The following is a 23,395-nucleotide window of genomic DNA, read 5'->3' as shown; positions in this document are numbered from 1 at the left end:
TCTTCATCAGAACACAGCAGCACATGTTGGAGTGTAGAAGAGTAAATGCTCTTGAACAATCAGACAGAGACTATGGCTTGTGAATAGAGGATTTGTTTATTTCTCTCGGAGAAGTTAATAACAATAACTTAGATTTATATAGCGCCTTTCATGAAGAGAAAGGATGCTTTACAAAGTGTGTGTGTGTGTGTGTGTGTGTGTGTGTGTGTGTGTGTGTGTGTGTGTGTGGGCGTAATGGGAGACAACAAGAGAGGAATAGAAAAACACAAACAGAGAAGAGAAAGGATAGAAACACTAGACAAACAAATGAAGGAGAAAGGGAGTGGGTGATCAGCTGAGGGGAGTGTTAGATGAGGCTGAATGCTTTGGTGAACAGATGGTGTTTGAGGAGGTTTTTAAAAATGACCAGGGGTCTCATTTATAAAAGAGTGCGTAAAATTCATACTAAAAATGTACATGTGCCAAAAACCCAGAAATGGCGTGCGCACAAAATGATTCAGAGTTATAAAACCGTTCGTACGCACACCTGCACGCAATGTTCCCTTTATAAATCACGATCCACCTTGAAATGTGCGCACGTAGATTAGTCCCATGTTCCGCCCTCTACACGCCCACATTCAACCATAAACGGTCAATGCAAAGCAGCTCGTGAATGAAAATACATACAAACGAGGGGGCAGATCAAAGGTTTCCAGCGTTGGATCACGAAAACTGAAGTTTAGACGAAGAAACGAAACTTTCTGACCCAGAAACAAAGGAACTTGTGAATGAAGTGAAGGATAAAATGGACATATCGGTAGTTTGCTGCAGCAGGAGGATCACGAACTGAAGAAAATTCAGAGAATGACACCACGTCGCTGCTGCATTCACGCTGTCCTATGTGCCAAAACATCCACCGTTCATCATTACGCACGAGTATATCTGCAATGTTTACATGTTTACAGGACCCACACTGATTTCTTCATATAGTGGCAGAGAGGACACGTCAGTCAGCATTCTCCCTCACTCTATCATATTATTAATCAAAGGTTTGATCAACCAACAAAAACTTTCAATTATTGGCCACATATTTTCGTGGGCATCTCCGTCTGCACTGTGACTAATTATGATCAAATATATGGCTTAATGATCGTGTCAGAGATGCCCCGACTTAATGTCCACACTTGAATTATTTACAGAATAAATACATGCAGCTGATGAAGATGTGCTGAGTATGGAGGAGGTGAAATGTGTGAAGCCATCGCCATGTCTCTGTGCACTCTTTATTAAAACTAAAAATCACACTTGATGATAAATGCAAGATATTGAAATATATGAATGAAAACTGGAGGCTCTATGGTCTTTGTGTTAGTCTAATGTTTAACTCTACATCAGTGATTACATTAGTGTATAAGTCCGGTCCTCTGAGGTCCGTCCGGGATAATGAAGGCGAGACGGCGCTGATGCAATATGTATGTGGCAGACTTTTATTTTTTATTGTTATTTGATGTTTATATATTGTCATAATGAAAGTTACTTATTGGAAACGGCTCACTACATGCGCGATTATAGCCTAAATAAAACCATCGGTTTGAATGATTGTGATGACGTGGATCTGTCAGTAAAGTTTGATATTTAGTGAAATAGGTTTGCTTTGTTGTTAAGGGAGCGAGCATTCTGCAGCAGAAATGAGGCGGTGGTGTATTCTGAAGCAGAGGGGGAGAGAGGAGTGGCTCTGTCAACACATACAACAACAGGTATCAGGTTTCTGCTGAGCACGTGTGATTTGTTGTGATGATGGCGCCGGTCAGACACTACAGTGGGGATAGCATGGTCAGTGTAAACAGACTTGCATCGGGCAGCCCTATGCAAGTAGTGAGGACGGCGCAGGAGTCCAAAAGCTTTAATGGAAGCAAGGTTGTCCGGAGAGAAGTGGCAGGCGAGATTCCGGAGTTGTAGAGCGGAGTATGTTAGTAGTACCATGTCCGCAGCAGGGAGAGCAGCTGCTAGCCGCAGGCTGCAAGCTACCGGGCGCCAGCCGGGGTCAGGAAAACCGCAGGAATGAGAGCCAAACCAGGATAAGGAAAGGACCAATTTTGTGGCAGACGGGGGACCCGTCTGGACACAATCTGAGCAGGAGAGCAGCAGCCGGCAGTCTGGTTGTCAGGCAGGTTGTCTCTTCGCTGCCAGCAGCCGAGCCAGAGTAGGGGGGAAGCGGCAGCCAGCGGTAGCCAACAGGTGGCGCAGGGCGACGGGTCCAAGCCAGGTAGGGAGCCGACGTGCCCGACGAAGAAGGACGGTCCACCAATAAGGCAGGCGAGGGTCCAGTGATCACAGACTGGTGAGGATATCCTGATAGCTGTGCGAGAAGCTAACAGCTGATCGGTGGCTAGCGCTAACAGCTGATCGTCATAGATGGTGAGTAGCTGTCAGTTTACACAAACTGAAAGCAGCAGCAAAGTCGATCTGTTTGCAGACTGTTAGTAGAGGATAAGTAGGAGGGAGAAGCATAGATAGCACAAAAGAAACACCATTTTTGTCACGGATCGTGAAGCGGCGACATACACGCCAGCGTCCTCGCTCAACCGGAACTTTTATAACATCCCAATCATCCTTTTATGGGCAATCAACACACTGAGCAATTACAACATGTGTGCTATATGAAGACCATTTCCTAGAAGTTTCCTGGACAGACAACTGGTCTCTTAACAGGAAAGAGTGTGTGTGTGTGTGTGTGTGTGTGTGTGTGTGTGTGTGTGTGTGTGTGTGTGTGTGTGTGTGTGTGTGTGTGTGTGTGTGTGTGTGTGTGTCTTGTGTATCAGAACATGATCTTATGACTTGGCTAAATTCAGAGGTTAGATAACTATTGGTTTGTGCCTGCTGCTGTCCAGATTGTGTTTCTGTTATGATTAAACCTTTCAAACTACAACAGGATGAGGGCTGGAAGTAACACAAAGTGATGATAAAAGTGAGGGTGATGGAAACTCATGAGAGTTTAAATATGAAATAAAAAATGTAAACTGAAATAAAAGTGATAATCCAGTGAATAGAAAATCACCATTCATCACATCCAACAGAAATGTATATTTTAAAACATGCAGTTTTTGTGACATTTCTCATTTTGATGTCGGCTGCTGGCCGGCTGCTCGTAGTCGAGCTCGTGGAGCTCATCAACTTTTAAAACAGTAGAAATCCTTTTTGATTTGACGTTCATTTTCATAAACATGTAAATATGCAGAGTCTCCAACATCAAGTTCTCTCCTCAAAAACATCCAGACATGAATTCAGTGATGAAATAGAAACAGAATATCTTTAGAGACATAAGCTAGCTCTCCACAAACAGTAAGAAAGCAAAAGGCATACGCTCGACCCAGTTTGTGAGGGATTGCGCAATCTGGGATGAGGCACAACTCGTCGCTGCCTCACCTCGCATCGGAGCCGGCCGGAAATATGCAAATTCAGAGATTTTGATCATAAAAATTATTGAACATTTTTGGAATCGTACAAAAATAACATTTATAACACAGATCAGTAGAAAAATATTAATATTTATTTGATTTAATGATTATTTGTTTTTTTACTTTTGATGATGACGAGCCTCACCTGCCTCCCCTGACAGCACGTCTCTGCTGCAGGTTATTCTCCCACACAGACGCGTCTCCCCCTCCCCTTTTGCTCTTAGTTTGAGCGGGATCATCGCTGAAAATGAAAACAAAACTTAAGAGTAAGTCTGTAAAAAGAATTCCATCTCGGTTATATGCAACTGTCCAGACCAACAGGACTCGAGGAACTACTAATCTGCACAGTTTGCACAGTTTATGTTTGAACTTTTTTACAAGTTACTAACTAAAAGCTGTGTCCCATACCAGCAGCCGCAGCCTTCCTCCACCCTGAGGTGTGCTTCAGCTTTGCGGTCCGTGTGGGAACACAGATTAAATCACTTTTGTTCCGCACGTACTCGGATCAGTCCTGTACCGAAACGGTCCGGTCCGAGTACGTGTACCTTTACACCCCTATCAGTAAGTGTCAGTAAAGTTGTTGATGAATTAACAGATGATAACCTGCAGCTGTGTTGTGTCTCGTTCTCTCCATCAGACGCCTGTGAGCTGGAACTGGACACAAACACAGTGAACAGAAACCTCAAACTGTCTGACAACAACAGGAAGGTGACATGGGGGGAGGAGCTTCAGTCATATCCTGATCATCCAGAGAGATTTGATTACTGGTGGCCTCAGCTGCTGTGTAGGACTGGTCTGACTGGTCGCTGTTACTGGGAGGTCAAGTGGAGAGGAGATGTTTATGTATCAGTGAGTTACAGAGGAATCAGAAGGAGAGGAGGCAGTGATGAATGTGTGTTTGGATTTAATGATCAGTCCTGGAGTCTGAACTGCTCTGATGAAGGTTACTCTGTCTGGCACAATAACATAAGAACAAAGATCCCCTCCTCCTCCTCCTCCTCCTCCTCCTCCCCCTCCTCCTCCTCCTCCTCCTCCTCCTCCTCTGACTCTAACAGAGTAGCAGTGTATGTGGACTGTCCTGCTGGCTCTCTGTCCTTCTACAGAGTCTCCTCTGACACACTGATCCACCTCCACACCTTCAACACCACATTCACTGAACCTCTCTATCCTGGGTTTATGTTCTGGTCTCCTGGTTCTTCAGTGTCTCTGTGTGGTCTGTCAGTCTGAGAAACACTGCTGACTGAAGATCAGCTGACTCTGTTCACTCTGTCCATCTCGTCTGTTTCATGGTTGGTGGGGGTGATAATGGGGGGTGGGGGTGGTAATGGGGGTTAAATGTTCTACATTACAGAAAAACAATGGACCCCCTTCTTTAATGTCTGTATTGTTCTGATCTCACCAATAAAAAACAAGTGACAATGAAACAATTAAAGTCCTCCTCCTGCTGTCTTGATATTGGCAGCAGGAGGAGGAGTCATGGCTCCAGATCTGTTACAAATGGTAAACTTGTCTCTCAGGTGTCTTCCCACAGGCCCTGAAAACAGCAGTCATCAAGCCACTACTAGAAAAGAACAATCTAGACAATAATGAATAATTACAGGCCTATATCAAATCTTCCTCTGTTAGGTCAAATGACAGACAAAGCTATGTTTCAGAAGTTAAATAACTTCTTGATATTGAACAACTGTTTGGATGTCTTCCAGTCAGGTTTTGGACCAAACCGCAGCACTGAGACAGCTCTGGTTAAAGTGTTTCATGACATCTGTTTAAACACAGACAGAACCTCAGTCTAAGTTCTTCTTGGGTAACACTTTATATGAAGGTCCTTGAAATAAGCTGTTATTACCGTCAAATCTGCTGTATAAGACACACTTTAAACCCTCAGGCATCAGTTTAATTTACTACCCTCTTAAGTCATTAAGGACAAAAATGTCCACTTCCAAAAATCTGCTATAAAAATAGAACAGATTACTTTTTTTTTGTTCCTTTTTTCTGCATAAATCTCTTAAACAACTTCCGCCCTGCTCAAAACTACCAAACATTCAATCATTTTGAGGATTTTAACCCTTTAGATGCCAATTTCATTACTTGATCACTGTTGTTATTTATAAAAAATAATAATAATAAAGAAGTTATTTTCTATATAACAAATATTTGTTGGCTGGGGATTTTTTAAAAATCAGTCTTGGATATGTCAAAGATTATACAAAATATTGACTTTGATGCATTATTAGTTTTTGTGTAGCATCAGATTTAAAATGTACTACCCTCTTTAGTCAAGGACAAAAATGTTCACTTCCAAATACTGCTATAAAAATAGTACAGATTAATTGCTTTTCTGCTTTTTTGGGTTAAATCTTTTGATCAACTTCAGTCCTGATCAAAACGATCAAATATTACTTTATTGGTATTATTCAAAAGTCTAGGTGTCATGATATGGTCTTTTTTAATTTTGTTTTTCAGTGTTTCTTTATGTTCTACTTTGTTTTGTTCATTCTTGAACAATTCTAGTTGTCCTCAGTGTTTCTTGTCTTGTGTTCATTCCTTCCTCTGTGTGTTTCCCTCCAGTGTGATTGCCCTGATTGTCTTCACCTGTGTCATTAGTCTCACCTGTGTTTGATTACCCCTGTGTCTATTTAGTCTCTGTTTCTTCCCTTCTGTGTCAGTTCATTTTTTGAATATATGTAGAAATGTGTCTTTTTGGCTGATATGGATGAAACACAACAACTCCCAGAATGCACAGCAACGCAGGCCACTCCCACTAAGGTCCTCTATTCACAGACATTTACTACAACACATACGGCCGTTTCCTCAACTGATTCAGAGATTTCTTGCAGAAGGAATTGGCATCTTGGAAATTCCTGTCAGAAAACAGACTCTATGTCTGTGTCCATAGACAAACAGTGAGAGCACCGACACTACCAGTCCACCCCAGCTCGAGCCGGCCCCGGCTCCTCGTCCTCACCGCTGCCGACAGTCAGGCCTTCAAAATCCACTTCATCCATATCAGTTTTTTTCGGCATTATCAGCTTTCTCCATAGAGCCTGTTAGCGGGATGCACGACCATTCAAAAATACTACCAGGTTTCTAATGATACAAAGCTTAATGCAAATGGCTGAAGTATCCCTTTAAACACGCTGTCCACTAACGGTGCATTCAGGTGGTGACACATCGGAAAAACAAGATTCCTAGTTGTAAAATGCACATGAACACCTACTCAAGTTGGAAAAACAACTCGTCACTCAGAAAAGAATGAGGTGCTGACTTCCCGACTTGACGTCATCACATAGGGGGAAAAATATGTTTAGTTAATGTTAACATACTTTTTAATAAAAAAAAACATTTAAAAAAAGGGGTTGTGTCGGGCTGTGGCCGAGGGAAACCTCGGACTGTTTCGTCAGGCGCTTTTGGGTGCGATCACTGCTCTTGGTCGTTCTCCACTAAGGCAGGACTTTCTAACCATAGAAGGTCCAGCAAACGGTGGCATATCACTGGGATTCCCAGACGGCGACGAACAGTAAATGGGTTTCCAAGCTGACGTGGAGCGACACCAAGGACAAATATCTATCCCATTTGGCAACGGTGAAAAGGGAGACAGCAGCGGCCCTGGATGAGGCTGTCTCTCACCTAGTAGGCCGGACTCGTCCCCAGATTAGAGCCAGGTGGAGGACGCTTAGTAAGTCTTCGGTGTTAGTCATCCTGGTCCCCTCCAACACCTTAGACGCCGAGCTTCTAGACCTCGAAGCTCCTACACCTGCAGTCCCAGCGGTTTCCGCTTTAGCTCCGGTCCTAGTGCAGGCGGGTCAGTCTGCTACCACCAGGCGGGGCTTCTTTTCAACCGACATGCGTACCATCAATAGTTATGTGTGGGCCATCCAAAGGTTGCTCCAGCGGCGGAGCTTCAGGACCCCTTACATGGCTGTTCAACGTTAAACGCTGAGAGCTAAGCGGAGAGCGGGGAAGGGCGGGAGGAAAGGCAGGGCTTGTCCTCTCTATAAGATCACCCAGGAACGGCTGCTTGCGGACAGGTCCGCATATTCGGTCCGGTGGATATTAGACGGTGTGGAGGAGGTCGCTTGCAGCATCGATAAGGGAGTCATTGTGAGCGCTTACAAGAAGGTGTGGGGCAGGGGTAGAGGGCTTGGGTCAGTTTGAGGCCCTCCCTGCAGCCGACAATGCACCACTTCAGTGCTCCTTCTCACCTGCGGAGGTGTTGAGGGCGCTGAAGAAAATGGACAATGGCTCTGCCCCCGGGCCCGATCGCATCCGGAAGGATCTGTTGAAGTGGGACCCAAAGGGGGTCAAACTGGCTGATCTGTTCAATGCGATTGTCCTTAGCGGCCGTCTTCCTGCCTGTCTTAGGGGTAGTCGCAGTCCCTTTCCCTAAGTCCTCGGATGGCTCTTTACAGAGGGACATAAAGAAATGGCTGCCAATTACCACCAGCTCCATGATCTTGAGGACTCTGTCCAGCGTTCTGACTAGTCGGTTGACTGAAGTGTGCACCCTGCACCCCCGCCAAAGGGGCTTCATACCAGCCCCTGGTTGCTCCAAGAACGTTGTGGTAGTGGATGGCCTCATCAACCTGTGCAAGAAGAATGGCAGTTCACTGGCATGTGTCTTCATTGACCTCTCAAAGGCCTTTGACTCGACGTGTCATGCACACCTTGCAGAGGTGCTGGACAAGAGGGGGGTTGATGAGACGCTCAGGAACTACATTACCGACTCCTATAAATGGTGTTTTACTAGGATCAAGTCGGAGAGCGGCCTTACCGGGAAGATTAGATTGCACGGAGGAGTGAAGCAGGGGGACTCCATGTCTCCCTTGCTTTTCAACTTGGCAATCGACCCTCTTTTCCGCCTGCTCGAGGAGAGGGGGGCAGGGGTAACTGTTAAGGACTTGACAGTGTCATCCTTGGCCTTTGTTGACGACTTAGTCCTTCTGAGCGATTCGTGGGGCGGCATGTCCAGGAATCTGGTAATTCTGAATAAGTTTTGCCAACTGTCTGGGCTACGAGTCAACCCGGCAAAGAGCCATGGATTTCTCATTGAAAAGAGAGGCAAGACGAAGATCTCTGTCAACAACTGCCCACCCTGGTGCATTGCTGACACCCCTATCCACATGGTCGGGGTGGGTGAAACTGTGACTTATCTGGGGATCCAGATAAACCCACTTATTGCTAGGCTGGATTTGCGGAGCAAGATGCTGTTGATCCTGCAGAAGATCTCCGAGGCCAAACTGAAGCTGACGCAGCGGGACGATCTCCTCAAAATATATGTCCTCCCCGGGTGACATATATCGCTGACCTGGGTGATGTGAGTCAGGCCCAATTGGACGTCTGTGACAGGGACATTCGTTCGAGGGTGAAGGCCTGGCTCCATCTGCAGCAATTGACCGTGGGCGGTTTGCTGTACTCGAGGGCTCGTGACGGCGGGCTGGGACTGGTTCGGCTCGGAGCGTTCATTTCAGCCCTTAGACTCCACCGCTTGTCGCTGATGCTGACCTTCGGGGATGAGTACACGAGGGTGGTCTCTGCTGCCACCCTCTCGCCCAAGCTGTTGGAATTGGTGAAGCTGACTCAGGGAGTGATTTGTTCACCGTGAATCCTCCCCCAGTGTCTTTCTCGGCGTGGCGGCACACTGAGTTTGACAGATGGAGCAAGCTAAGATCTCAGGGAATCGGCGTCTCTTCTGAGATGACCGCATCAGCAATGCATGGTTGTGCAGTCAGGCCTCCGGTTTGAGTAAATCTCACCGAGAGACCATGCGGCACATAGTCAGCTCCTGCCCTGGGCTACAGAAGAATAGGATCAGGAACCATAAGAAGATCTGCGAACTCCTCGCAAACGAGGCGACCCGCCGAGGTTGGTCGGTAGATAGGGAGAAGAGAATGACCACCCCAGCCGGAACAGTCGGAGTCCCTGACCGCCTCATGAGGAAAGGGCCCCTAGCTATCATTGCCGATGTAGCAATCAGCTTCGAGAGCTCGGACAAGACCCTCAGTGATCTTGCCAACTGCAAGTTTCACAAATACAGGCCTTTTGCCAAGGTAGTTAGGGGTCACTACCCAATCCTGAAACGGGTTCATGTGCAGGGTTTCCCCATCAGGGCGCAGGGGAAATGGCACGGACCCAACGGCTCATTACTAGGCGTCCTGGGCCTTAGTAAGTCACAGAAGACCAGCTTTGCCAAGCTCTTAAGTAAAAGAGTCCTGCTCTTTACCAGATTTGATCAGAACTTTCTTTAAAATCATTCGTTCCAAATGAATGATTACACCTCAGAGGTCTAGAAGCACCGGATCGAGAGAGGCTCGTGCGCACTGTTTGTCCTCCTCAGACTCCTCCTGCATCATAAGTTCCACCTCCTCCTTTTACTCCATGTCTCCTCTGCACCTGAAAAACCTCCAATCAAACCTCCACATTATCTCTCCATCCTAAACTCACTTATTAAGTCAAGTCTGACTCTGGAACAACAGAAGTTGCAGTCCTCTTTGTCTGCTTCTTCACATGTCTGTATTTCTCTTCTGTTAAAAAACCTGCACAAAGTCCGACCATCTCTTCCTCAACATATGACCGTTTCAAATAGCTACCGTTTCAGCTAGCCTAGCTGGCTTTGGTTTAAAGTCCTCAGCCTCCTTGTGAGATTTGTTTAAGAAACTCAAACTGTGGGTCCCTCCTGCTCAGAGAACTCCTCAGTGCTCCTCATTCCATCACCATGCTATCAACTCACTCCTGATGGTTTCCTATTCAGCACAACATCAGTGAGCTCTGACACAAAGGTGGATGAAAAAACTCATCCTCGTCTTTCTCTGACTACAACCTCTCTGAGATGACGTTAGCTCCTCCTGAAATCTCCTTCTTACATCCAACCTGCAGTCCTTCTGCTCTGCTGAAACATGTCTGCTGATTGTCCTCCTCCTCTGCTGAGAGCTGCTTTTTAAAAGTCTGCCGGCCTCCTGCTCCTCAGTCATCTAAATGTTTGTCGCCTCCTAAAATCTGTTTCCACCACTGAACAGCTGAGCTCTTTCTCATCTGCTGACAGAAATCCTCTCAGGTTATGTTTCAAGCAAGAAAAGAAAAAGTTTGAACAAGCAAACGCACCAAAACCAAGTCTCTGCTTCACCTGCGCCTCGTCTGCTCCAAAGCCTATAAAAAACGGGCCATGAAAAAATCCTGTGGCAATCCACACACTTAAAATTTGATTACAATTTAGGAAACATTTTGGCTTACAAAGCCCTTCAATAATGGCCCCTATAGTGTCTAATCACCTTTTTACGCCTGCTTTAATGGACATGGCTTTCCGTGCCTGGCATGGGAATGGAATACAGTATATTAAAGACCTCTTTTTGGATGGAGTATTTGCATCCTTTGACCAGCTAGTGATAAAATATAAATTATCACGAATAAACTTCTTTCAATATTTGCAGCTAAGGGACTTTGTTAGAAAACAATACAGCTTCTTTCCAAACATACCTCCAACTTCTCCAGTTGACGAGTTGCTATCTCTTAATGCAGATAAGAAAAGGTTAATCTCCCAGATTTATGAAACTATTTGTGAAATTATTCCTCAACCATTAGATAAACTTAACAATGGGAAAAGGACTTGGGCTACTCGCTTCCAATCGAGTGCTGGAATGCAATTCTTAAACAAGTTTACTTTTCATCTCCTTGCAGCAGACACGGGCTCATACAATTTTAAATTGTGCACTGTCTCCACTTTACAAAAGCCAAGTTAGCTAAAATCTACCCAAATCTGGACCCCACTTGTGATAAATGTAAATCAGCACCGGCCACCTTAATTCATATGTTTTGGCTATGCCCTTCTTTGCATGTTTTTTGGGAGACCATTTTTAAATCTTTAAGTGAGGCCTACAATGTATCAGTTGAGCCACATCCTCTTACTGCCATTTTTAGTGTAAAACCAGAAAACACTATTTGGTCAGGAAATCTTAGTAATGTTATCGCCTTCACCTGCTTGCTAGCACGTCGTCTGATACGGTTTCATTGGAAAGATCCTAAGCCTCATTCCCATGCCAGGTGAATGAAGGAAGTTCAATGTTCAATCTAAAACTAGAAAAGATTAAATGCACCATGAGGGGGAAAAAGGCTGAGTTCAGTAAAATGTGGTTTCCATTTATAGCCTATTTCACCACTGTTACTGGGATAACAAATTGAAATGACCCATATCACTTTTGATGATTATGGGGTTTAATAGGAGCAGCTGCAAATGCCTGGAATATTTGTGTTAATTAACTGTATGTGGATAAATGTATGTATATGTGTAGACAGTACATTATGCTATCATTGTTGTTAAAAGCATTGCGGTGGGGTGGGACTGAGGGTGGTGGATCGGGGAGGTAAGGGGGTTTGGGTAGGGATGGGTGGCTTTATATTTTGTATTCTGTACATCATGCAGTGATTTGTACTGTTCACGTTAAAAACTCAATAAAAAAAATAACTAACCCTAACCCTCTTGCTCCTCACATCCCTGAAAGCTTCCTGATCCCAGTACTGCCTGAACAGTTTCATCTCCTCCACCTGTAAGTCGATTTAGACCTAAAATGATCTCACAAAACTTAAACTAGTTGTTGAAGCTGCTTGCCTGTTGTTGTCTCCCTCCTCACTGTCTGAATGTTGAAATCTTCTCTGAGAAAAAGTAACAAGTTGCTCTCACAGTCTCAGAGATCACATCCAAAGCTAAAAAAAATAAATAATAATCAATCTGCTGTGTTTAAAGCCAGCTGATAATTCCTGTAAGTGTGTGAAGCTGCAGTCCTTCCTGGTGCACACACTAAGAACTTTGCTCCAGTTGAAAAGTCCTGAAAAGTCTTAATCAAATTGCAGATGTTACCATGGTGATGATCAAGGTCATCGCCAGAGACAAGCAGACGTCCTGCAGGAGGAGACAAGGAGAATCAGAGAGAGCTGAAGCTGCAGTCACCTCTTCTAACACTTCCTCCTGCAGCTGAGAGAGAATCCATCCTCAGGGAGACAGCTCTTGTTTGCACCATGCAAAAAAAAAAATCAATAAATAAAAAACAACAGTTTGATTGCACAGTTGAGTATTTTTGTTGCTCTAAAGCAAGCACTAAAGACCACCTCCGATCAGTCTCAGGTTTGGTAGAGCCGCCTGGTCATCACCACAGAGCTGTTGTACCTGCAGTAAAACAGATAAAAAAGATGTGATGAATTATTTTCATTTTATTCACCACTTCAGACCCAATCATCAGCTTCCCTCAAAAATATCTGGCTTCATAGCTTGTCTAAGGGCGCACCAAACTGTGAGGGCGCTCACACTACTCACTGAGGTTGGGGAGGGAATCATCTCAGTGCAGAGTCAGGTGTGTGTGGCTGATTGGCTTTGATTAAGACCAGGTGTGGGGAGCTTATATATATATGCTTGACCTCCAGCGCTATGTGCTGATTCATTATCTCACCTTCAGAGGTAGTGAGAGCTTCTTCCAGTTTCAGTCTGTAGGAGCACAACCAAAACCTCTCAGTGTAATATGCTCACCATTGTCAGTCTCTCTGAATGTGACTTTGTTCTGTGGTTTGTTTCTATGCCATGTTTGTTGACTGTGAGGGTCGCCTTAGAAACCTCCCAGTGCATGGTGGGTAGTGGGTAGGATTACAGGAGAAGGCTTTGAGAATAATGAATTACTTGTAACGCATGATGAAGGAGAGATATTGTAGAACTAAGGTAAAAAAAACAAAAGAATGCATAAACATGACAGCAAAAAATGTTTTATTTCAAAATAAACCTTTTTTTTAATTTAAAGTCATTCACATCTCTGTAACAGTCGGCTGTTTGAAAAGACAATGACTCAGAGTTAACTCCAAAGTGTTTCACAGCTGATGCATCAAAAGTTCATTCAACCAGAGGAAAAGTTCTGAGACCACAATCCCCATGTGGAAGATTTAGAAACTACTTAACAGTGCTTCCCGTTGGTCATGGGAATAATGACAAATTGTCTGCAGTTAGAGTTTGGTGCATTCAGGGATGCTCAGACAAATCAGTTTGCAGGTGAGACACGATATGAAAGTAAAAATTAACTGAACTTTTCCTTTTGATAAGTTGAGATGGATTTACATATTTTTAACCATACTAAGTTTGAAGGAGCAATATGAAGTACTAAATTGCGAGTTCACTCCAAAAGTTTGCACGTTTGGTTGGTGGGCGTTTTGCGTGAATGACAACAGGTCCAAACCTTGTGGAGGCGGTACTATTTAAGTTAGTTTATTGCGTGTTCTACTGGTTTACATCATGGAGAGTTTGGACAGAAAGCAGGATGACTGCAAGCGTAAAATAGATATTAGTGGGAGAGGCAAATAAACGCACAATACTTTTGACTTATAGGAGATAAATCTGAATATTACAAAGAAAATCTTGGTTATAAGAAAACATCGGCATTAAACAGGGCCTCTCTTTTCTTCCCTTAATCTTAAGAATGAAGTGTCATACATGGCGCAGGAGGTGCGAGCTGTGTCCTCTGTGGACCGGGCGCTCTACACTCGCCGCTGTTGCGCACTAGACAGCTGGCCAGCGTGTGTCTGATCGGACATAAATGCCCTGGAAAAGGGTATCGAAGACGGGGGTACAAACAGTGGTGAGGTGCCCCAATCCAAGCGTAAATCCAAAAAAAAATAATAATAAGGTGTTTGTGTTCACAACACAAATATTACAGCCTGGGAAGATAGCGACAGTATGTCAAATTCATAAAACAGCAGCGGGCTTTAGAAGGAGGCGCATTACGGAGAGACGCGCAAAACAAGAAATCCCTGTTTAAAATGTAATGTTGGCGAAAAGAAGGAAATAAGACATAAATGTCAATGTTGAAATTCTATAGAATGCAGAGGCTGTGGATGTTCAGTTTTGTTTGGATATATGGCAACAATATCCTGTAGTTTCATCATGGTGTTTCTCTTCCTTAATGATTAGAATATTAAATCAAATTAAAAAATAAATGCATGCCATTTATTTTTCTGTCATTTGAAACATGTAAACACTTGTTTGGTAAAACGTGATCTTTATGCCTTCTTTTGTTGTGCTTATGTCTCCTCCTAACTACAATAACAGCAGCCTGTTGTGCGTAACACTGGTCTCCTGGATTAGCACGTTCTTTTCAAAGGTGTTAAATACAGACACCGTCACAATCACCGCAATGTGACGGTGTACAACAAAGTACCCATAGTTAAATCATTCAAATGTATACCTAAATTACCATTCTTGATTTCAAGAGCCAGGGGTCTCATTTATAAAAGAGTGCGTAGAATCCATACTAAAAATGTACGTGCGCCAGAAACCCGGAAATGGTGTTCGTACGCACACCTGCACGCAATGTTCCCTTTATAAATCACGATCCACCTGGAAATGTGCGCACGTAGATTAGTCCCATGTTCCGCCCTCTACACGCCCACATTCAACCATAAACGGTCAATGCAAAGCAGCATCCAAACGAGGGGGCAGATCAAAGGTTTCCAGTGTTGGATCCCGGAAGATTAGACAAAGAAACAAAACTTTCTGACCCAGAAACGGAGGAGTTTGTGAATGAAGTGAAGGATAAAATGGACATATCGGTAGTTTGCTGCAGCAGGAGGATCACGAACTGAAGAAAAGTCAAAGAATGACACCACGTCGCTGCTGCATTCACGCTGTCCTATGTGCCAAAACATCCACCGTTCATCATTACGCACGAGTATATCTGCAATGTTTACATGTTTACAGGACCCACACTGATTTCTTCATATAGTGGCAGAGAGGACACGTCAGTCAGCATTCTCCCTCACTCTATCATATTATTAATCAAATGTTTGATCAACGAAATAAAACATTTGATTGTTGGCCCCTTTTTTTCGTGGGAAACTCTGTCTGCACTGTGACTAATTATGAGGATATAAAGGCCTAATGATCGTGTCAGAGATGCCCCGACTTAATGTCAACACTTGAATTATTTACAGAATAAATATGTGTAGCTTATGAAGACATGCTGAGTAATGAGAAGGCGAAATGTGTGAAGCCACCGCCGTGTCTCTGTGCGTCTTGATGCAATCATCTTTATTAAAACTAAAAATCACAATTGATGATAAATGCAAGATATTGAAATATATGAATGAAAACTGGAGGCTCTATGGTCTTTGTGTTAGTCTAATGTTTAACTCTACATCAGTGATTACATTAGTGTATAAGTCCGGTCCTCTGAGGTCCGTCCGGGATAATGAAGGCGAGACGGCACTGATGCAATATGTATGTGGTGGATTTAGATTTTTTTATTTTATGTTTATATATTGTCATAATGAAAGTTACTTATTGGAAACAGCTCTGGTACAAAAAGGCCAAAGGCAACAAAACTTAATTTCAAAAGTCCAACAAAAAACACAGAGATCAAAAACAGGGCGCCACAGAGGAGCACGAGCAAAACTGCCATTCCAACAACATACAATGAACTGACACAGAAGGGAAGAAACACAGAGACTAAATAGACACAGGGGTAATCAAACACAGGTGAGACTAATGACACAGGTGAAGACAATCAGGGCAATCACACTGGAGGGAAACACACAGGAAGGAATGGACACAACACTGAGGACAACTACAAAATAAAATACATGAAACACTGAAGACACACAGAACTCAAGAATGAAACAAAACACACTAGAACATAAAGAAACACTAGGATATGAAGTTACAAAAATAACACATGAAACACTAACCTAGAAAACACACAAGGGAAACAACACCATCAGACAAGAATGAGAACTAAAAACAACAAGAAAACCTAAACTCTGAAAATAAGAAACCAAATCATGACAGGCTTACTACATGCACGATTATAGCCTAAATAAAATCATCGGTTTGAATGATTATGATGACGTGGATCTGTCAGTAAAGTTTGATATTTAGTGAAATAAAATGTGGAAGAGACATCAATATACATTCTGCAGGCTTCAATTCACCACTTCACCGTCTGTGTCGCCAATTTCCCATGCCTCCAAATGAACGTACGTCTGGGTCAGAGTTTGCTTACCGGTGTGCACATTTTACCGTCATGTTTGTTTTTATAGATCACAAACTTTGCGTGGGAAAAGGCGTACGCCAGTTTCAGACCCCATTTTGTGCGTACGCAACGGTTATAAATGAGACCCCAGGTCATTTATATATAGAGAAAACAAACTAGGGGACAGGACATCACCCTGTTTAACACCAAAAGGGGTTTTAAACCAGTCAGTTTGAAAATCATTTACCTGAACACACGCAACAGAGCAGCTATACAGTGATTTTAGAGCTTGATAGAATTTACCCTCCACACCTGCTTTTAAAAGTTTTAAGGCTAGCAGCACTCTGTTTACCCAATCAAAAGGCTTCTGGAAATCCACAAAACATACAAAAGTAGATTTATTTTCTGCAATTCTTGTCCTGACAATTGTTGAAATTGTGTGAATATGATCAATGCAGGCTCGATTCCTTCTGAACCCATTCTGTTCACCAACTAAATATTCCTCTGTTTCCAGATACTGGGTCAGCCTAGCATTCAAAATACTACTATACAATTTATACACTGTTCTAAGAAGACTGATTCCTCTGTAATTGAGTAGTATCCTAGGGTCATTCTTAGATGACTTTGGGATAGGTTTGATATTAGATTTATACCACGTGTTTAAAACAAAACCTAAACAAACAGAAAAGCATGTTTAAAAGAGGAGGTGATTTTAATACTTCATTTGGGATCTCTTCCACACCTACTGCTTTTTTCAGTTTAGACTTATTTATAGCAGTTTTCACTTCTTCCAAGGTAATATCATAATTCAAAAATAAATTTGGTGAATAGTTTTCTCCGCCCATATTTCTCTCTAAATCGTCCTTTAGTTTACATGCATCTTCAAGAAAAGCATCTTCAAAAATTGGTGGAATATTACTTCCTGAAAATAAATCAGTAAAATCTGTCTTGAAAAATCTGGGCTTGAAACTCTGATTGTGGGTGACTTTGTTGTTAAAGATGTACAAAGGATGTGCGGTAAAAACACAGAAGTACTGTGTTTTCCCAGAGATATGGTCTCTGATTTAGCAGAAAGGATCTTGCATATTGTGGCTGAACACCCGACTGTGAAGAATGTCATACTACACATTGGGTCAAATGACGTCACAAAACAACAATCTGAAGTCTTGAAACAGGACTTCACTGGTCTGCTGAGGATGGTCAGCCCCTTGGATGTGGATGTGTTTATCAGCGGCCTCATGCCACCAGTCAGAAGAGCAGAGGAGAGATTCAGCAGGTTGTTGGCACTGAATAACTGACTTACAACTGCATGTAATGCCCATTCAGTGAATTTTATTAACAATTTTAACATTTTCTGGGAACACAGACATCTTTTTAAGGCAGATGGATATTGCCTGAACATGTCAGGGGTGAAACTGTTCACCTCTAACCTATTTTACTTCCTGCCTCAACCATCAGTTCTCTCTTGTCGCCAAGGACATGAGACAAAAGAAAACAGCTTTCAAGAAAGACAAAACACAGCATGATGGAAACCTTCGTCAAGAATCACGTCTGCCAGTATCTGAGGAGAGACCTAAAGAGGAGAGACATCGGAACCAAGAGGAAGGGTCTCCATCCACCTTCGACCCCCTCACCAACACCAACACCTGTGAAGTCTCACTGCCCTTGACCCCTCAAACCCCGATCAGATCATCATCTCCCTCCTCCCCCCACCTGGAGTTCACTGACCAAATGAAAGAGCTGGTCAATGCTGGATTTAAAAGTACCCCCCGCCCTTCTCCCTTTATCTCTCCCATAAACACCGGATGGCGCCTACCATCGCCCATTCCGACACGGCTCTCACCCCCCCGCCGGTGTTTTGTCTCCTCAGCTCTTGATAAGGATGAAATGCAGAACATTCAGAGGTCAAACTGATGTGTTTTGGGTCCAGGCTGCAAGGACATCAGCAGTCATGACTCTCTCCAGGATAAGCCGGGGCCCTGCACGTCAGTAGGTTCCAAAATCTCTGTGATGATAGGTAATAGAAGAATAAAGGGGACTCTGTCAAGAAACAAAAGGCAGTTATGTGATTTTGCAAACTTGTCAAACTTAGCATACATTCCTTTTGAGCTAAAGCCTGTCCCAAAAATGTTAGCAGCCGAAGCTTCTAGGACCCTGAAGCTGGCTCTACTAAACATTAGATAACCGGCAGAGAAATAATTTTTAATCAATGATTTTATTATTGAGCACAAGCTTGATTTTATGTTTTTAACTGAAGCTTAGTTAGACAAAAATAACAGTGCAGCTGTTCTTATCGAGTCAACCCCTCCCAACTTCAGTTTTGTAAGCGAGGCCAGAGTGCATAAGAGAGGAGGAGGAGTTGCAGTTTTGTTTAATGACTCCTTCCAATGTAAGTGTGGCAAGGGTTGGTGAATGGTAATATCTTATGTCAAATAATAACCGACAACGCCACCTGGGGGCTTGCACCTCAGGAAATACAGAACTTAAAACTTCAAATGTAAATAATTAGGACACACAGATTCGAACACTGATGAGGCAGGGAAATATACAAACTAAGGTGGACTGAAGCTGTGAATTTCAACATCTTGCACTGCAGCTGCCATGATAAAGACTGCTTGTTACAACCAGGTTACAACCAACCGCCTCTGCTCTTCAGGTGTTGAGGCTCAAGCGAGTGACATAGGAAGTCAAACAAGAGAAGCATGAATAGATGGCGCCCTCTACTGTTTAAAAAAAGTACTGCGATTCAGTTTTTCAGAGTATCAAAGTGAACCTTGACACCTTTGAATCAATTTTTAACTGCCTCACGATTAATCTTTATATCCTAGTATGCAGGTGTTAGTTAGGAAGTTAGTTATTGTAGTTTGTCAGCAGGGGGAGCTTCAGCGGTGACACACAGGTACTGTACATCACCTGTAGTAGTCCCTTTTTTAGTGCAGTCATACCTGCGTCAGGTGTGAATACGAACAGATTTCGATTGGCTGTGACTGACACTTGAAATCTGCTTTGATAGTTACTTTGTAGATTCAGATTAACCAGGTCCATTTTGATTTTCATTCATTTCAAAGAGCGTCCCATTGATTGACTAACGATGTAAATGATCATTCACTGTGAAACTGTCGACAGTTTTTAGACAATTAAATAAAACATGTTAAACACAGAAGTTTATCGATCACTGAAGATCATTTCAAAAGGACGATGGTCAATAATAACTCAAGTTTTTGTCTTTTTTTATGACAGTCTGAAAGTTCTTCTCTTGATTGACAGCTGAGGTTTCAACATGAAGACAATCTCTGCTGCTTCTGATCACACACACACTTTTATTTCTTCTCATGAATCTTAAAATAATAAACTCAAACTTCCTTCAGGGAGAAATGGAGGGTGTGTCCTTTGATTACCTGCCAGATGCGGTATTTCCTGGTCTCAGTAGGACTCTGACTCTGTCTCATTCTGACGCAGATCTGTTCTCTGTGTTGAAGGTAAGAGACACTTTTCACTATTTTTAAGACTCTCTGTTTGATTTAAGTGACAAAAGAGCTGTAAGCTAACAGTTAGCCACCAGGTTCATTAGCTGCTCTGACTATAGTAGAAGTGCAGGGAACACAATGACTCTCAGTTAGCATGCAGGCTATGCTAACATGCTAACATGCTAACAGTACAGTTTAACACAGCAGAGGGAGGGCGTGGAGTCTGTCCTCATCAGTTAGGACTAAAAATAATCACTCCATCAGCTCAACTGGTTCCACAACTTCTCTGAAACTGGACGGTTGCCAAGCAACACAAACACTCCTCTGCAAGTCAAGTCAAGTCATATTTATTATAAAGCACATTTAAAAACAGCTACAGCTGACCAAAGTGCTGTACAATACATTAAAAAAGAAAAAACAACTTGAGATCACAATGTCCACAAGAGAGAAATATATATATATATATATATATATATATATATATATATATATATAGATATATAAAGAAAGCAACAAAGGAACCTGAAAGAAACGGTCTATTCAGGACCAGGGGACTCAAATGCTAAAATATAAAAGTATGTCTTGAGACAGGACTTAAAAGATTCAACAGAGGGTGCAGACCTGATGGAATGAGGGAGGCCGTTCCACAGTTTACAGGCTTTTACTGAAAAGGCCGGCTCTCCCTTTAGCTTGAGCCGTGAGCGGGGAACAGCCAGGAGGCCCATGTCTGATGATCTCAGGCGCCTAGATGAGGTGTACGGCCTGAAGAGGTTGGTAATATAAAAGGGGGCCAGGCCATTCAGGGCTTTAAAAACAAACATCACAATCTTAAAATCGATTCTGAATCATATTGGGAGCCAATGAAGGGACGCTAGGACAGGACTGATATGCTCCCTCTTCTTGGTTCCAGTCAGCAGCCTTGCTGCAGCATTTTGGACCAGCAATTGCAGTAGTCAAGCTGGGATGAAATGAGCGCATGGGTTACTGTCTGTAAGTCACTGAATGAGATGTAAAGCCTGAGTCGAAGATAAAGCCAAGGTTCCTGTCGTGGGGCCTAATGTGGCTGTATAAGTGACCTAAGCTGTTGGCGACCTGTTTGATGATGTCGGGTGGGCCAAAAAGAACAGCTTCGGTTTTTGACTCATTTAATTGTAGGAAGTTATGGGCCATCCAGTGTTTTATGCCTTCAAGGCATTGTGTAAGAGAGGTGAGTTCTGCGAGATTGTTTGGTTTGACCGGTAGATAAAGCTGAGTGTCATCTGCGTAGAAGTGGTATGAGAGGTTGTGCTTCTGGATAATTTGACCCAATGGAAGCATGTATAGTGAAAATAGTAGAGGGCCTAGGATGGATCCCTGTGGTATCCTACAGCTCAGACCAGATTGGGAGGATGTGGCGTTAGTTAAGTTTACAGAGAAGGTTCTGTTGTTCAGGTATGATGTAAACCAAGTCAGAGCTGTGCCCCCAACACCAACCCAATGCTGCAGGCGATTCATTAAAATTGTGTGGTCGACAGTGTCAAATGCTGCAGTAAGGTCCAGTAAGATCAGGAAAGCACAGTTTCCAGAGTCCATTGTAAGCAGAAGGTCGTTGTGGATTTTGAGAAGTGTAGATTCTGTGCTATGGGCTGCTCTGAAACCTGATTGAAATTTGTCTAAAATACTATTATGATGAAGGTAGGGTAGCAATTTCTCCAGAATAACCTTTTCTAGCACCTTAGAAAGGAAGGGTAGTTTTGAGATGGGTCTGTAGTTGGAAAGTGGTATGGGGTCCAGGTTGGGTTTTTTTTAACAAGGGCTGCACTGTAGCATGTTTAAATGAGGGAGGAACAGCACCAGTTGACATACAGCTGTTTATAATGGAGAGGATAAAAGGGCCGGTAATATCAAAGGAATCTTTGAGGAGAGCTTGGTAGGTACTATGTCACTGGGGCAGGTGGCAGATTTCATTTTAAAAACCGTCTCTTTGAGTGAGGTTAAGGTGATAGGCTCAAAACAGTTTAACTGGGCAGAGCAGTTGAAAGGCGGGGAGGCTGAGATGTGCCTGGTAGGGGCTGAGATATTTTTTCTAATGCCAGCAACTTTTTCAGTGAAGAACTTTAGGAAGTATTCTGCTCTACTAAGGGGAGTGTCTAGAGAGGATCCAGGAGGGGGGCAGGTGAGAGAGTTTATAATATTGAATAGGACTTTAGGATTATGGTGATCTTTTGAGATGATATCTGAGAAATGTTTTGCTCTCGCTGCCTTGACTGCAATTTGGTAGCTGATCAGCCGCTCTTTAAGGATGTCATGTGAGATTTGAAGCTTATCCTGCTTCCAATTGCGTTCAGCTTGTCTGCAGCTCCTCCTTAGGGCTCGAGTGGATTCAATAATCCAAGGCTGTGATTTAGGCTTTGGATTTTTTATCTTGAGAGGCGCAATATGGTTGAGAATTGAGGAGCAGGTAGCATTAAATAATTTAATGTGATCCTTAGTGCAGAGTTCAGTGGGAATATTTTCAACGGACAGAGTATCTTGAGCAGCTGAGAATAAACTGGCAGTGGAAGAGTTAATATAACGAGAGTAACGCATGGGGAGGAGACCATTTGATGACAGGACAGAGAGAGACACATTAAAAAAAATGGCACTGTGATCTGAAAGACAAGGGTCCATTATTTCCAAATTGTGAACAGGAAAACCACAAGACAAGACCAAGTCCAAAGTGTGGCCATGTTTATGAGTGGGACCTGAGACATGCTGTGCAAAATTAAATGATTCAATCAGGTTTAAAAATTCACCGACAAGTGGTTTTGATGGACAACATACATGGATATTAAAATCACCCAGTATTAAAATTCTTTCAAATGATGGCACAATTTGCGATAAGAGGTCTGCAAACTCAGTGATAAAATGTTTATCTGATTTTGGAGGACGATATAATATGATGATAAGAAGAGGGTTTGCTGTACCCACTTTGTTTTTAAACACTGCTGCCAGACCCCCGCCCCGTCCGGAGGGTCGTGGCGTGTTAAAGAAGGAACATTCATTTGGAGAAAACTCAATAAGTGGACTTACATCATTGGAGTTCGATCAAGTTTCAGTCACCAGAAGGAAATCTAGGCAATGGGATGTGAAAAAGTCGTTAAGAATAAAAGTCTTATTTAGCACTGATCAGGCATTTATCAGAGCCAGTTTAATCGGGGCCGCATTACTGACGTGCGCTAGTGGCGTCCATGGCAGAGAGCGGAGGTTACTGGAGTTTACACCGCTGTAACGTTCAGTGGCAGATCGGGATTTTGAGCCTCTGTGATATCGGAAAGACATCTTTACTGGAATCTTGAAAGTGCTAGAAGCCTCGAAAGGTCCAAGTCCTGTAGTTGAATGAATTTTCGACTTGGAGCTCTGCAGAAGGGGACAGCTGATCTCTGCTGCACCCACAGCAGAGATCAGCAAAGACCAGAGACCTTATTATGCAGCTCTATAATTTGAATTACTGCAGTGAAATCACAGTGTGTGATTCTAG

The 23,395-nt window shown here is 43.2% G+C and overlaps 1 protein-coding gene across 1 annotated transcript in view; it reads left to right on the top strand.

Moving 5' to 3' along the window:
• Positions 1-4,922, top strand: part of LOC136181104 (NLR family CARD domain-containing protein 3-like) — a 724,139-nt gene extending 719,217 nt beyond the window's left edge. Inside the window, exon 11 of the mRNA XM_065961446.1 lies at positions 4,075-4,922. Coding sequence (XP_065817518.1) covers positions 4,075-4,664 — 590 coding nt within the window. The 3' untranslated portion in view covers positions 4,665-4,922. The remainder of the gene's footprint in view (positions 1-4,074) is intronic.
• Positions 4,923-23,395: the final 18,473 nt, after the last annotated feature.

This window comes from Labrus bergylta, chromosome 2 (genome assembly GCF_963930695.1).
Source record: "Labrus bergylta chromosome 2, fLabBer1.1, whole genome shotgun sequence".
Taxonomy (NCBI): Eukaryota; Metazoa; Chordata; class Actinopteri; order Labriformes; family Labridae; genus Labrus; species Labrus bergylta.
Note: the sequence above shows the minus strand (reverse complement) of the source record. Positions and strands in the feature narration are given on the sequence as shown.